The sequence below is a fragment of the Microtus oregoni genome, unplaced genomic scaffold (assembly GCF_018167655.1).
Source record: "Microtus oregoni isolate MIOR12 unplaced genomic scaffold, Mior012 000023F_ref0000262, whole genome shotgun sequence".
Taxonomy (NCBI): Eukaryota; Metazoa; Chordata; class Mammalia; order Rodentia; family Cricetidae; genus Microtus; species Microtus oregoni.
Genome location: NW_024543082.1, coordinates 5509903 through 5525452, shown reverse-complemented (window position 1 = coordinate 5525452; position 15550 = coordinate 5509903). Strand labels below are relative to the sequence as shown.

Genomic DNA, 15550 nt, shown 5'->3' with positions numbered 1-15550 from the left:
ATAAGCCTTTTCCCAGCCCTTTACTCTGAGTAGGTGCCTGTCTTTGTGGCTGAGGTGTGTTTCTTGTAAACAGCACAATGTTGGATCCTGTTTTCGTATGCAATCTCTTAACCTGTGCCTTTTTATAGGTGAGTTGAGTCCATTGACATTAAGTGATTTTAATGACCAGTGGTTGTTAACTCCGGTCACCTTTTTAGTCGTAGAGTTTGTGTGTTTCCCTTCTTTGAGTTGCACTGATGAAGGGTTTCTAGATGTCTGAGTTAATGTGGTCATTGTTGGACTCCTTGTTATTCTTATATTAATGCTGTCTTACTATTTTGGTTTTAGGAATCCAAGACTAAAAAAGGTGCTGCAGGAAAAGGTAAGTCTCCCACTAAGGCAACTCTAGTGTTTACCAGTCAGTTTGTGTTTATTAAACAAGTAGCTTGTGTTATAGGAGGCTTCTCTTTCAATCCTGGCCACAAAATAATCACTCAGAAACCATATTATTTTCAGTACTGTTTGGTCAATAGCTTAAGCATATTTCTAGTTAGCTGTTATATCCTAAACTAACCCATCTCTACTAATCTGTGTATTGCCACATGGTTGTGGCTTACTGGATAAAGTTCTGGTGTGTCTGTATCTGGCGGAGGCTACATGGCTTCTCCTGACTCTGCCTTCTACCTCCCAGCATTCAGTTTAATTTCCCCCACCTAGCTCTGTTCTGCCCTGCTATAGGCCCAAAGCAGTTTATTTATTCATTAACCAATAAAAGTAACACATAGACAGAATGACTTCCCACACCATTTCCCCTTTCTGTTTAAATAAAAAGGATGGTTATAACTTTAGCATAGTAAAATTACATATAACGAGACAGGTACTAAGTGCAGTGTGAGCAACTTCCAAAACTCTAGAACTGACAGAAACATCTTGCTGTGTGTACAGTCACCCAAAGTTCTTCTGCATCATTGGAGCATCTATCTTCAGCCTATAGGCCCATAGTATCTTGCAGACTTTTCCATGAAGCAGGAAATTTCAAAAACAGTTCTGCCTATATTGACAGTTTGTCAGTTACTTTTTTCTGTGTCCTGCAGAATGACTCTTTTATGAAGTAGGAACCCCTTTAGGCAAGTTTATCAGTCTTTTCTCTGAATTCCTTCTCCAGTTCATATAACATAACATCAAGCAGTCTAGGGAAGAGCAGTTTTTTGCCCAAATGGCTAACAAACTCCATGAGGAGCCTCTTTGATGCCCATCTTCCTCTTGAAGTAAGTGGTGCTGTCAGGAGCAGATGTGTCTCACTGTCATGAAAAGTCCTAAATTTTTAAAGTATTTTAAATGCCATATTCTGAAGGGCTCTGAAAGATTTGAAGAATATCTAGAAACCTAACTAACATGAAAACAAACTTGACTACTATAGATGATTATCTATTAGCCTATATTTCTTAATTATACATTGCATTTTTAAATGAGCTACACAAACACAATACCTTAATCAAGAGAAGAAATATATATAACAAAATTTACCTAAAATTTTTATCACTAAACCACACCCCATTTTTAAACATTATTTGGGAATTTGGGCATAGTTCTCTCCAAACTGCTTCCTGATTTTTGTTGGGCAAAGTATTTTGGGGGGTGTTCACAACAATCTTTCAGGGGGTCTTGGTCCATCAGACCACATTAGTATGGAAGACATCCACAGGTCTCATCCTCTGTAGAAGCAAAAGCAGAACCTCTTTTCCAAAGCAACAAATCTTTAGATCAAATTGTGAAGTCAAGAAACATTTAAAGCATATATGTTGGTTTAGCTTAGCAGTCTGTACAATGAAATATGTCTCTGTACTTAGCTCCTCACAGTCAAAAAATAAATGTAGCACAATAATATACATAATCCAGACTCTATGTGTATTTCCTTCTTTATGTGGTTTATTTTTCTTGCTGTATTACTTTTTCTACAAGTTAAATATTTTACTATCTTTACTCCTTTAATCTATGACTGTCTGTACTCTTATACTACATTTATTGTCTCTTTACACTTTCTGCTCCCTCCCAAGCCTATATTTTTTTTAAAAACACACTGTGTCTCATTTAGAGGTCTTTTATGTCTGAATCTGTCCTATTGTGTATCTGTAATCCTTTTCTATCCAGGAGTGCTTCGTAAAATGCTAAGCAGCAGCATGACTTGGACTAAGGCTGCTTTGCCTTTTGGATCTGCCCAGTCCATCATGGTGGAGGTGTATTCACCACCTCTATGAACTGTGCACACTGCACCAGTTCCAGGTATAAAGCTAGTCTATGTCATGCCATTGAGCAGTTTGTAACATGCTGCTCACAAACCCCAAGGGAGCCTCCAGCTCTTTGGGCTCCCTTCAGAGAAATGAAACCAGCTTTGTTGGTGTTGGTAGATGTCTACAGCTGAGGGGAGGAGAGGAAGATCTGGGAAGTGGTGATAGACACTCGTGTTTTGGTGGCCAGTAATAGGAAGGACAGGACTTGTAGTGGATGCTTGTTGTGTGCCTCTCTGGGTAGCAGTGCTCTTGTGAGGTGAGCACTGGGTATATCTTAGATGGACCCTACCTTCTGAGCACAAGCCTCATCTACTACAGGAAACAGCCAGCACTGGGACTGGGTGGAGTTTCCTTTTTCCTGGTGGGTGGGCAGGGCCATGTCCTGCCCAGAGTTAAATGAAAGAGCAGCTAATAATACCCGTGTGAAGGGCACCAAATGAAGAACCATACTGAATAAGGGGAGCAAGAACAACCAAGAGATGCAGACACCCAAATCTTAAGGAAACAAATTCTTTACCTGCAGTACTCTGCCTTCTGGCCTGGAGATGGGGTCTCTCACTGAACCTAGGTTTGCCCCTTTGCCTAGACGTGCTGTCCAGGGAGCTCTGTGGATCCAGCCATTTCTGCTCTCCACACTGGGCACATGTAGCCATGCCCAGCTCTTTTCAAGGGGGCTGGAGATACAAGCTCCAGCCCTCACACTTACACAGCAAGCTCTCTAACCCAGCCAGTCATTCCTCACTGATGCTGTTACAGTGTAATCCTTAAACTCTTACTTTGTTTAGCACGAGTATGTACACCACTTCCTATACCTTTGCTCCTCCGAGGAGGCCAACAGTAGTTCTCTAATGCAGTGGACACCTGATGAGCCTCAGCTGTCTGCCGTGTGCTGCAGCACAGAGATGAAGACTCTACCCTGACTGTAGAAGCTTTTTTCTGTAACCACAGTCAAGTACTTGAAAGACATATATGAGGGAGGATTCCCCTTCCTCAGAAAGACAGAGCAGAAAAAGTAAATGAAATTGAGTTAGTGATGACAACAACAACAACAAAGGAAAAGAAACGAATGCTACTTTTTGTTTATAATTTACTAACAACAAGAGCAACAAAAACTCACGGTATTACATTTTAGAATTTTGTTTTTCTTTGTTTTTGAACTTCCTCTGTAGACCAGGCTGGCCTTGAACTCACAGAGATCTGTTGACTACGGTTTCTGCCCCACATGGTCCACAGCTGTTCAGTCCCAAGGAAGCATACAGAAATTATAAACAGGTTGACCTATTAGCTCAGGCTTCTTATAAACTCTTAAACCCTACATTAACCCATAATTCTTGTCTTTGTTAACCACATGGCTTGGCACCTTTCATCAGCGAGGCATTCTCATCTTGCTTCCTCTGCGTCTGGGTGACGACTGTTGACTCAGTCTTTTGTATTCCCAGAATTTTCCTGTTCTGGTTGCCCCTGCTATACTTCCTCCCTGGTCACCCCACCTATACGTCCTGCATGACTACTGGCCAATCAGTGTTTTATTAAAACAATACAGGCAACAAATCTTTACAGGGTAGAAGAAAATTGTCTCACAGCAGAGATCTGCCTGCCTCAGCCTCCTAAGTGCTAGGACTAAAGGTGTACACTACCATGCCTGGCTACATTTTAATTTTTAATTCACTAAAGCAAAAGATCCACTACCTAATGTTTCTTTTTAGCAGAGTTAGCCAAGATATGGGAAAGGGAGGAAGATTGTCTTAGGATAATTTACATAATAGAACCACGATTTAATACTTTACACCTGTCATTGTCATTTCTGATTTCCTCAGATGATTTGGATACAACACATTCTCCCAGCAACAGATCAGAAAAAAAGGAAGATGTCTCCAAAGAATGTGAAACTGTTCCCTCCATGGTGGCATTTGAAAACCTGCCTGAGAAGGTGACTGACATAGTGCTGACCTTCCTGGTGGAGAATATAAGCGGCTTCCCCAGTGACGACTTTAAGGTGGAAGTGATCCGAGATTTTGGCGTTGCTGTGGTTACCTTTCAAAAGCCCATAGGTGAGCCTCAGGGAGGCCCTGCATTCCCAGGCTTCTGCCCAACACACCACAGGGTTTGGGACATCTCTGAGTGTGTGACACTTTGTTGTAGTGAGTAAACGAGGCCTCTAAGCCAATACAGGGGCCTTTCCCTTCAGGTTTTGGAAAGATGAAAAAATTTATTTTGAGATCTAATTTAGGTCTGTTGAATAGACTGCCCTTAATTACATGATTGTTTGAGTGGGTGGGGTGAGATGGGGTGGGGTGGGGTGAGAAATAGAAAGTCCCAGGTGATTCTAAGTGGAGGACTTGAAACTCTTCCTCTACTTCCCCAGGAGGAGTTAAGACTGGCCTGTCACCATGCCACACTTCTGTAAGGCAATGATGCCAACAGACTTACCCTTAGTGCTCAGTGTCAGGCACCTGCCAATCTCTGCATGAGTTAATTTATTCCTTCCTTTCAACAACCCTGTGACAGGGCTCAATGTTGCTGAGAGATTGAGCCCGGGCAGCCAACTTCCACTCCCCTTTTTCCTATCATATAGCCACACAGCACTTCTCATGATGTAACTCTTTCATGGTCATACATGTGGAGAAGAGAGAGTCCACTTAATGTAGAAAATGAGTGCCCCAGCCAGCAAGATGGCAGAATGGGCAAAGGCACTTCCCCCAAGTCTGACAGCCTGAGTTTGATCCCTGGGACTCATGCAAGTTGCTCTCTGACCTCCAAATGCACGCACACACATGCACTGACGTGCACACACATAAACATGGAAAAGAAAATGACTGCTCTGTTAGGTCATTGTCATAAGCAAGACCCAGCTCCACCTAAAACATGGCAGATTTCCAAATCTAAGCCCCATGGCCCAGGGCACAGCAGTGGGTGTCAGTCAAGTTCACTGGTGGTGTGGTCAGAATTCTGTTCTTGTCACTTAACTAGTTGTATGAAGATGACCAAGTTATTATTTTCTTTGGTCCTCATCCACTCATCCATAAAATGGGGATGATCTTACTTATGTAAATTCCTGTGAAGATTAAGTGAGATACTACTTCAGGCATGTTAAGGATTTGTTAAAGGCACTTATTACAAATTTATTATTATTTATTATAAAGGGACATTTAAAGATTTGTTTATTTTGTATGTACATGCCTGCATGTATCTGTGTACCACATGCATGCAGTGCCTGAAGCAGCCAGTAGAGGGCATTAGATTCCATGTAACTGGAGTTACAGATGGTTGTGGGCTTCCAAGTGGATGCTGGGAACTGAATCACAGTCCTCTGCAAAGGCTGTGAGGGCTATTAACCTCTGAGCCATTTCTCCAGACCCATAAAGGGAAATTTAAATTGAAATGATCTTGCTTCATTGAGCAACAATCTTGAGTGCATTCTGTGTTAGCTTCTGTTACTGTAATAAACACCTGAGGTCATCAGCCTCCAAAAAGAGAGGTTTATGCCAGTTCACAATTGGGGTGGCTTCAGTTCATGGTCAGTTAGTCCTGCTGCCCTGGGGCTTATGTTGAGGCAGTCTGCATGGTGGTAGCATGGAGGAGAGACAGAGAAAGACAGAGAGAGACAGACAGAAACAGAGAGGGGGTCATCTTGTCCCCTATCTCCCCCATCAATGACTGGGACATTTCCCACAGGCCTCACTTGTTAAAGGATCCACTACTTCCCATAGCACCTCGTTGAGGACTAAGACTTTAACACATGGGCCTCAGGGACAGTTTCCTTCTAAACTATGGCCACTGTTGTGGGCCAGGTACTGGTCGATGGGATGAGGCACAAAGATGACTAAAATCATAGCTCCCTCTCTAGAAGAACTAAGTCTGGGAGGAGGAGGGAGGCATGTGTGTCAATGAATGATGGAGACGAAAGAGAGTTTGTCTCCCAGGTGTAGTAACCTGAGAGGGATGGAGAGAGGACCGTGCATAGTTGTCCCCACCTGAGTGTGTCCTCCAGCAGTGTCACCTGACCATCTCCACAGGACACCAAGCTTGTTCATACTGCTACTGGTCCCTCCTCTTATCCATTTGGCAACCCCTGCTTTAGTGTTCAAATTAGAGACCATATATAGTCCTTATACACTCTGAGTCTCAGTCCCTGTTTCATCTGGTCCTGATTGGAGCTCCAAAAGGCAATTCAACTGTGCTCAATACCCATATCTTCCCAGTGATATACAAGCAAGGACTTTCTCAGATCCCAGCACAATGATTGGCACATGACAGACCCACCATCCAATCTGTTAATTTAAAGAGACAGTTAGGATGAGTCTTGAAGATAAATAGATCAACTGAAAAAAATAAAGGAGGTAGGGCTGTAAACATAGCCCTATTTTGTTAGCATGGTTCAATTTAATTCTCATCATAACAATAAAACAAAAATACCTCTGTATCCCATGTTGGAGAAGAACATCTCACACATGGGCACTGAAGACACAGGCGCTGCAGCCACAGATGCTGCAGCCACAGGCGCTGCAGCCACGGATGCTGCAGACACAGGCGGTGCAGACACTGGCCCTGCAGATACGGGCATTGCAGACATGGGCGTGCAGACACAGTACAAGGACAAAAGGAATGTCAAAAACATGACTAGTTGGTTTTTGTCGTTGTTGGCTTTTTTTTTTTTGGTTTTGACTTTGGTTTTTTGAGGCAGGGTTTCTTTGTGCATCTTTAGCTGTCCTGGAACTAGCTCTGTAGACCAGGCTGGTCTCAAACTCACAGAGATCCGCTTGTTTCTGTCTTCCAAGTGCTGGCATTAAAGGCATGCGGCACCACCACCAGATTCATGACTAACTTTTCATGGCAACATGAAAATAAAGCTGAAAGTGTGACTTGGATGCGTGTTTGGAGTCAGGAGCCTGGCTGTGGATGTGGGCTCCTACCTGCTGGCAGAGTAGGCATCAGGGTCTTGAGAAAATGGGGAGGGGGTGTCACTGAGGGGTGGCAACTCAGTAGGGTTGGCTATGGCCAAAGGACAGCTCAGTAGCAGAAAATACAGCAATTGACTGATTCCCCCTTCTGCGTTTTAGCAAAGACATTTCTTTCATACCATGTAGAGATGTCACCGAAATTTTCTCTCTCTCTCTCTCTCTCTCTCTCTTTTTTTTTTTGTTTGTAGATACCAAAAAATTTATTAGTGATTGTATGGGTCACCATTCGAGCCAACAGCTGCAGCTTGCCCCAAGACTTCTGGAAACAACAAATGTAGTTAGGGTAGAAAACCTGCCTCCTGGGGTAGATGAATACCAGCTGCAGCTCTACTTTGAAAACCCAACCAATGGAGGCGGAAGAGTCACCCAGGCTGAGTGTTTCCCAGAAGAGAGCTCGGCGCTGGTTGAGTTTTCAGACTGCAAAGGTAATGTGTCTTGGCCTGCCACCCGGGCATGACCTGGACAGTTGGCCATTTCAGTCATTCCTTAATCTCTCAGAAATGGCACCAGTCTCTCATTCATCTGGATTTGGTGCAGAACAAGGGCAGCAAGGCAGGCTCTGGAGAAGCAGAACAAGCTCATGAGAGACAGGGAGAGTCTCTGAGGAGTCCGGCCTGTGACTGAATGTCGCCATTCTAGGAACGTTGACAGGCCATACTCACAGCCATAGATCTGTGCAATCCCTGCATTGATTCTCTAATCAACAAGTTTAGGGAGAGATAGACTCAGAAGCATGTAGAGTTATAGAAAGCGTTCCTGTTCCCCCTGTGCTGTGCCTGTGCTGAGATGGGGTAATAGAGATTTCTCATAACCTGAGGAGGAGATGGAAGTCCTGTTGATGACATCATCAGTGGTTCTTGAGTCAGACAGACGTGAGTTACAATCCTGACTGGAGGTCACTGGCATGCTGACCTTTGTGAGCCCTCAAACCTTCTGTTTTCTCATCTGTAGAGGTAGTGTTGGAGTTACCTCAGAAGATGCTGTAGGAGGAAAGGAAACAGTCCCTCAGCAGTGCTTGGCCTAAGGGGGTGCTGAGTCTGAGCTGGAGGTCACTCAGGCTGTCCACTTCATCGGGAGAACTGTGGGAGGTTGCCCTAGGACTGAGTCCTTCACCAGGGTATTACGTTTTAGTATCTTTCTTCCATGGGTGCCATTTAAATCCAGGTTGTTGCAGGATTGATTCTAATTTCCATGCTGATACTACTTACACGTGCCAACAGCTAAAACAAAGTGAGCAGAGTCCTGGAGAAAGAGAGAGAACGTGAGCATTCAGTTAGGGGTGGGTTGTGGTGGCTGTCCTGGTACACATGGTGACCGGGAGATATAATGGGGAAGGCCTTACTAAATTGTGACCTCTGGGGCTGTACTCTCCAATGACTGTGAGGATGATTTTGATTTGGTATAGGAACAAGACCATGGGGTCTTGTTTGGCTCACAGTGGCAATTAGCTCAGATACTTGCCGGGTTTTATAGAACCCTGACTTCCCCCAGCCTCGGCTTTCTCACCTCCATCTATGGGTGTAATAGAATCTCTACCTGAGAAGGCCACTGTCAAGAGCAAACACAGGAAATTCATGTAAAGCCCTTGGGAAAGTTACACAGAGCTCTGGTACAACTCTCTTCTCCTGAGAAATGAAGTTAGCTATGGAAGTTAAATTCTGGGACAGAATGCAGAGTGACCCACCTGGAGGATTAAAAACTTCTTCTCCTTCTCCTTCTCCTTCTTTTCTCTCCTCCTCCTCCTCCTTCTTCTTCTTTTTCTTCTTCTTCTTTTTCTCCTCCTTCTCCTCCTTTTTCTTCCTCCTTCTTCTCCTCCTTCTCCTCCTTTTCCTCCTTCTTTTTCTTCTATTTTTCTCTGTGTAACAGTTCAAGCTGCCCTGGAACTAACTCTTATAGAACAGGCTGGCCTGGAAATCACAGATCTCTACCTGTCTTTGCCTCCCGAGTGCTGGGATTTAGGCATGCACTACCGCTGCCTGGGGGAAAAAAATCTTTTTTTAAAAAAAACATTATTTATTCATTTTTTATTGTATATGCATTGTTGTCTTGTCTGCATGTACATCTGTGTGAGGGTGTTGAATTTCCTAGAACAGGAGTTACAGACTGTTGTGGGCTGCTTTGTGGGTGCTGGGAATTGAACCCGGGTCCTTTTGAAGATCAACCTAGTGCTCTTAGCTGATGTGCCATTTCTCCGGCCCTTAAACCATTCCTTGTGTTTGTATAAACACCAACCCCATGCTTGTGTCTAAATTTGTATCTGTTCTTATTGTGCCATATACATCAGTGACATCAGAAAAACAATAGACTCAAGCATGATTTCAGTGTAGAGCGATTTGGGTATAAAATCATCATAGCCCTAAATGGAGTCTGTCTTGTTGCGGTTCGCATCAGTCTACAGCTGAGCACATGGGAGAATGCCACCTTTGAGTTCTACATACAGCAGAGACTTTTGCCCTCTAGAAAAGTTTTTGTTGTTGTTGTTTTGTGTCTTTGGAAATGCATGACATTGAGATTATTGTAATTTATTTATGTATTTGTTTGCTTGTCTGTTTATTTTGTATCTAAAGTGTTAGACACCATTCTGGCCAAGAAGCACAGTTTCAACAGGATGCCACTGTCTGTCTTCCCCTATTATCCTTCTCTGGGCACAGCCTTGTATGGCGAGGAGAAGCCACTGGTCAAGCTTCCAGCATCTTTCCAAGAGTCACTGGACCTTCCTTTGTGGAAGTTCTTTCAAAAACATAACCATCTGATTGAGGAGATAAATGACAAAATGAGATGCTGTCACTGCGAGCTAACATGGTCTGACATCAACGGCACAGTGACCGTCAGACCTGCTGCCACCTTAGTCAGTCACAGACCAAGCATCAAGACCTGGCAGAGAGACGCCTCCAAGGTGCTGTCTGGCATCAAGGCTAAGTACGAAGTTAAGGTGTTTGAAGTGTATCCACCAGTGTGGGACATCCTACAGCATGAGGTAGGAGATGACAGGGTTCTCATTGAGTTTGATAAGGAGAGTCTAACCTTAGCTGGAAAATCAGAAGATGTCCAAGACATCGGCCAGAAAATCAAGGAGTTAATAGACAGCACCACGGAGAAGGTCCGAAAGGAGGAGCAGAGTCTGAAGGAGAACGTGGCCATTTCTCCGGGGAAACATTTTCTTTTGCATCAGAGTGGTTTCCTGGAGGATCTAAGCAAAGAGAACCCAGAGATGGAGATTCATTACGATGCTGCCACTCAGCACCTGTGCTTTAAGGGATCCCGTGCAGATGTGTATAAAGTAAAGTGTGACATTCAGGAAAAGGTGTATTCCATGCCTCAGAAAGATGTCCCGATTCCTTCTGAAGTCTTCATGTTTCTGCAGCAAGTAGACAGTCAGGAATTCTCCAAGACTCTTTTTGAAGCACAGAAAATTCTTGCCAAGTATGAACTGAACGGTACAGCTCTTCTTTTGATGGCCTGTTCTTTCAGAGCCCTGGCAGAAGCAGAGAAGAAAATGCTTGATGCTTTGAGTTATAAAATCATTGATGTTGAAGACAAGGAAGTTTTTAGAGGCAATGCGTGGAAAAAGAAAATTCACTCTCTGCAAAAGAGACACTCCTCCAGAGCAAGCATTACGATAAAGGATGAATTAACTTCAGAAACCCCAGCTGAGGTCATCATTGCAGGCTGTGTGAAACAAGTAAATGAAATCTATGGACAACTTTTTGAGTTCTTGGAAAACACCATGAAAATTGAAAGACTGGTTGAAATTGAATCGGTCTTGATTTTTGAGTATTTAAGGTCAGACAGGAAGCTATTCTGGCCAAAGATAAAAAAGGCCAATGTGCAGGCACGTTTTAAGCTGGAAGATGAACCAGTTAGTATTTTACTAACTGGCTCCAAGAGCAAAGTTCTAGAGTGCATGAACATGGTCAGGCAAATTCGAGATTCAGTCTGCATTAAAAGGTTCCAGATTGATAAGCCTGGTGCTAGGCATTTCTTCCAGGACAAAGCATCCTATTACAAAAGCGAGACCAAACGCCGGTATGGATGCATCATTGAGCTCCAGAAGGATGCAGAGAAGGACAAAGGCAGCCTTAAAGAGCAGAAGTGCCTCTTACAGAAGGACATAGCCCCTGGAGTCACGCTGATTGTACAGCAGGGAGACCTGTCTCGGTTTCCTGCTGATGTGGTCGTGAATGCAGCAAACGAGCATCTGAAACACCTTAATGGTCTGGCCCTCGCTCTTTCAAATGCAGCTGGCCCTGAACTTCAAGCAGAATGTGACAAAATAGTGAGAAATGGTGGCCTGGTCCTAACTGGCAATGCCGTTATCTCAAAACCAGGCAAGCTCCCTTGCCATCATGTCATCCACGCAGTAGGGCCTCGGTGGGACGGAAATAAGGCCCAGGAGTGTGTGAGCCTGTTGAAGAGAGCTGTGGAACGAAGTCTCACCTTAGCTGTGGAGGTCAAGTGTCAGTCCATAGCCATGCCAGCTATCAGTTCTGGAATCTTTGGCTTTCCCTTAGACCAGTGTGTGGCCACCATTGTTTCAGCCATCAAAGACAACTTCCAACGCCAGCCAGACAGGCGCACCTTGAAAAAGATTTATCTGGTGGACATATCTGCAAAGGTTGCCACGGCCTTTGCTAAAGCTGTAGAAACTACATATAAAGCCTCCCTCTCCCCAACAGCTTCCCAGCCCAGTTTATCCGCGTTAGCATTAGTGCCACCTGGGGAAACACCACAGAAACAACAGACGCAGGACTATGTGCTGGTGTCCCCAGAAGGCCTGAAAATCCGGCTGATGGAAGAAGGTGTGCAGAATGCCAAGGTGAGTGTCCCTGTCACCAACAATGTGCAGCTTTATTGAGGGTCAAAGGAAGACATTTTTCATAGATGCTGGGCTTTTTGCCAAATCACTTAGGAGTAGAGATGGGTGTGTCTGTAAGGATCTAAAGGGCTCTGGGATGGCTCACTACATCCCGGTAACTGTGGTCCATAGTAGGGGACACTGCAGGGCTCTCCTCATCTTCATCATTTCCCATCTGTCGAGTCTGCTCCATCTAGTGCTGGCTTCTGTCAGTTACAGGTGTGAGAGAGCAAGGGGAATGCAGAGGATAGGAATTTAACCAATGGCACGAGGAAGGGTGACCTTGGGTGCTGGAGTGGACGGGCGGAGCTCAGTTCCCAGAACCCATCTGTGAGTCCTTTGTGAGGAAGGAGTCGGCAGGAGGAAGGTCCAGATGTTGGGAGTTGTGTAAGGACAATTCTTGTTTTGTGGATTTGTTGCAGGGAACTCATGTTTTTAGATAGGCTGGCAGTCAGAAAGCCCCAGTAATCCTCCTGTCTCAGACACACACCCTGGGGATATAGGCATGAGCAGCCACTGCTCTTGCCCTCTCTGCCTTATCCACCAGCCCAAGATTGAATGTTTGTGTGCGTGTGTGTGTGTGTGTGTGTGTGTGTGTGTGTGTGTGTGAGAGAGAGAGAGAGAGAGAGAGAGAGAGAGAGAGAGAGAATTTAAATTTAGCTGGGCATGGTAGCACATGTGTTTAATTACAACACTTGTAAGACAGAGGCAGGCAAATCTCTGTGAATTCAAGGCAAGCCTGGTCTACGTAAAATTCCAGTTCATCCAGGGCTACATAGTGAGACCTGTTTTCCCTCCCTTCTTCCTGAAAAGTATTTCATACCCTTTCAAGACAGGTTCTACTCATTGGAACCTTAGCTATCAGAAGCAGGGCAGTCTGGTACCTTCTTCCTGACCAGTAGTTGCAGGTTGCTATGCATGGTTGTAGCTGTGTCCTCCTGGGAATGTCTGCCATTCTGACTGCTTTGGGGGGTTGGGGCTCGGAGTTAGATGATCTGCCCTTTCTGTCACTCAGACACCTCTGAGCATTTTGTTGTCACTGTTCTCATTTAAAGACACATGCTTTGTAGGTAGAGGCTACTTGTTCATTTTGCAGCTGCCCAGACTCCTGAAATAATCACACAAAACTATATTATTTAAATCACTGATTGGCCAATCTCTTAAGCCTATTGCTAGCTAGCTCTTATATCTTTGGTTAGCCCATTTCTAATGTTTTGTGTATTGCTACATGGCTGTGTCTTACCGGCAAAGTTCCACCTGGCATCTGTCTCTGATGGGGCTACATGGCTTCTCTCTGACACTGCCTACCCTCTCTTCTTCTGTCTTCTTGGAACTCCCGCCTTGCCCTATTCTGCTAAGCCACTGACCGAAACAAATGTATTCATTAACCATTCAAAGCAGCACATAGACAGAAGGACTTCCCACACCAATGCTTGGCTGAGGCTCAGTTGAAAGAGCATTTGCCTTGTAGGCAGGAAGTCCTGGGTTCAGTCCCTTAGCACTGCATAAACACGGTGTGGAGCCACAAGTCTGTAAAAACAACACTAGGGAGATGGAGGGAGGAGGATCAGAAATTCTAATTCAAGGCTATCCTTGGCTACAAAGTGAATTTGAGGCCAGCCTGAATTATATAAGATTTTGTTTTTATTTAATATTGATTTTTATTGAGCTCTACATTTTTCTCTGCTCCCCTCCGTGCCTCTCCCTTCACCTTCAACCCTCTACCAAGGTACCCATGCTCCCAATTTACTCAGGAGATCTTGTATTTTCTTTTTTTTAATTAATTAATTAATTTATTTATTTAAAATTTCCACGTCCTCCCATCCTCCCATTTCCCATCCCCTCCCCCTCCCCCTCCCCCTTACTCTCCAGTCCTAAGAGAAGTCAGGGTGTCCTGCCTTGTGGGAAGTCCAAGGTCCTCCCTCCATCCAGGTCTAGGAAGGTGAGCATCCAAACAGACTAGGCTCCCAAAAAGCCAGTACATGCAGTAGAATCAAAATCCAATGTCATTATTATTGGCTTCTCAGTCCACCCTCATTGTCAGCCACATTCAGAGAGTCCGGTCTGATCACATGCTCGTTCAGTCCCAGTCCAGCTGGCCTTGGTGAGCTCCCATTAAATCAGTCCCACTGTCTCCGTGGGTGGACGCACCCCTCGGGGTCCAGACTTCCTTGCTCATGTTCTCCCTTCTTCTGCTCCTTATCTGTGCTTTGGGAGCTCAGTCCAGTGTTCCAATCTCTGTCTTCATCCATAGATGAAGGTTCTATGGTGATATGCAAGATATTCATCAGTGTGGCTATGGGAAAAGGCCAGTTTAGGCACCGTTTCCTCTGCTGCCTATGAACCTAGCTAAGGAAATCCCATTGGACACCCGAGAACCCCTCTAGAGCCAAGACTCTTTCCAACCCTAAAATGGCTCCCTTAGTTAAGATATCTTCTTCCCTGCTCCCATATTCACCCTTCCTCCATCTCAATTATCCATTCTCCCAAGCTCTCCCCAATCCTCCCCTTCTTTCTTCTCTCTCCCCATGTCCCCTTCCCCCCAAACCACCCCCAACCTCCTGCTCCCAACTTTTGCCTGGCAATCTTGTCTACTTCCAATATCCAGGAGGATAAATATATGGTTTTTGGGGGGTTCATCTTATTTAGCTTCTCTAGGATTATGAACTATAGGCTCAATGTCCTTTGTTTATGGCTAGAATCCACTAATGAATGAGTACATACCATATTCCTCTTTTTGGGTCTGGGTTATTTCACTCAGTAAAGTGTTTTCTATTTCCATCCATTTGCATGCAAAATTCAAGATGTCATTGTTTTTTTACTGCTGAGTAGAACTCTAAAGTGTATATGTGCCACACCTTCTTTATCCATTCTTCTATTGAGGGGCACCTAGGGTGTTTCCAGGTTCTGGCACACAAATTTGGTTCACACACAAATAGTGCTACTATGAACATAGCTAAACAAATGTTTTTGTAGTATGATTGTGTATCTCTTGGGTATATTCCCAAGAGTGGAATTGCTGGATCCTGAAGTAGGTTGACTCCCAGTTTCCTGAGAAACTGCCACACTGATTTTCAAAGTGGTTGCACAAGTTTGCATTCCCATCAGCAATGGATGAGTGTTCCCCTTACTCCACATCCTCTCCAGCATAGGCTATCATTGGTATTTTTGATTTTAGCCATTCTGACAGGTGTAAGATGGTATCTCAAAGTTGTTTTGATTTGCATTTTCCTGATCACTAAGGAGGTTGAGCATGACCTTAAGTGTCTTTTTGGCCATTTGAACTTCTTCTGTTGAGAATTCTCTGTTCAGTTCAGTACCCCATTTTTTAATTGGGTTAATTAGAGTTTTAATGTCTAGTTTCTTGAGTTCTTTATATATTTTGGAGATCAAACCTTTGTCTGTTGCGGGGTTGGTGAAGATCTTCTCCCATTCAGTAGGTTGCCTTTTTGTCACGGAGATCT

The 15550-nt window shown here is 44.4% G+C and overlaps 1 protein-coding gene across 3 annotated transcripts in view; it reads left to right on the top strand.

Moving 5' to 3' along the window:
• The window catches only part of LOC121461711 (protein mono-ADP-ribosyltransferase PARP14-like), a 361785-nt gene that overhangs the window by 313664 nt on the left and 32571 nt on the right, over window positions 1–15550 (top strand). For 2 of the 3 annotated variants that reach the window (XM_041672894.1, XM_041672895.1), the window contains exons 2-3: window positions 7420–7656; window positions 9799–12047. In XM_041672894.1, coding sequence (XP_041528828.1) covers window positions 7446–7656; window positions 9799–12047 — 2460 coding nt within the window. In that variant the 5' untranslated portion in view covers window positions 7420–7445. Of the gene's footprint in view, window positions 1–327; window positions 362–4087; window positions 4322–7419; window positions 7657–9798; window positions 12048–15550 lie in introns of all 3 variants that reach the window. The other variant, XM_041672896.1, reaches the window with a different exon arrangement.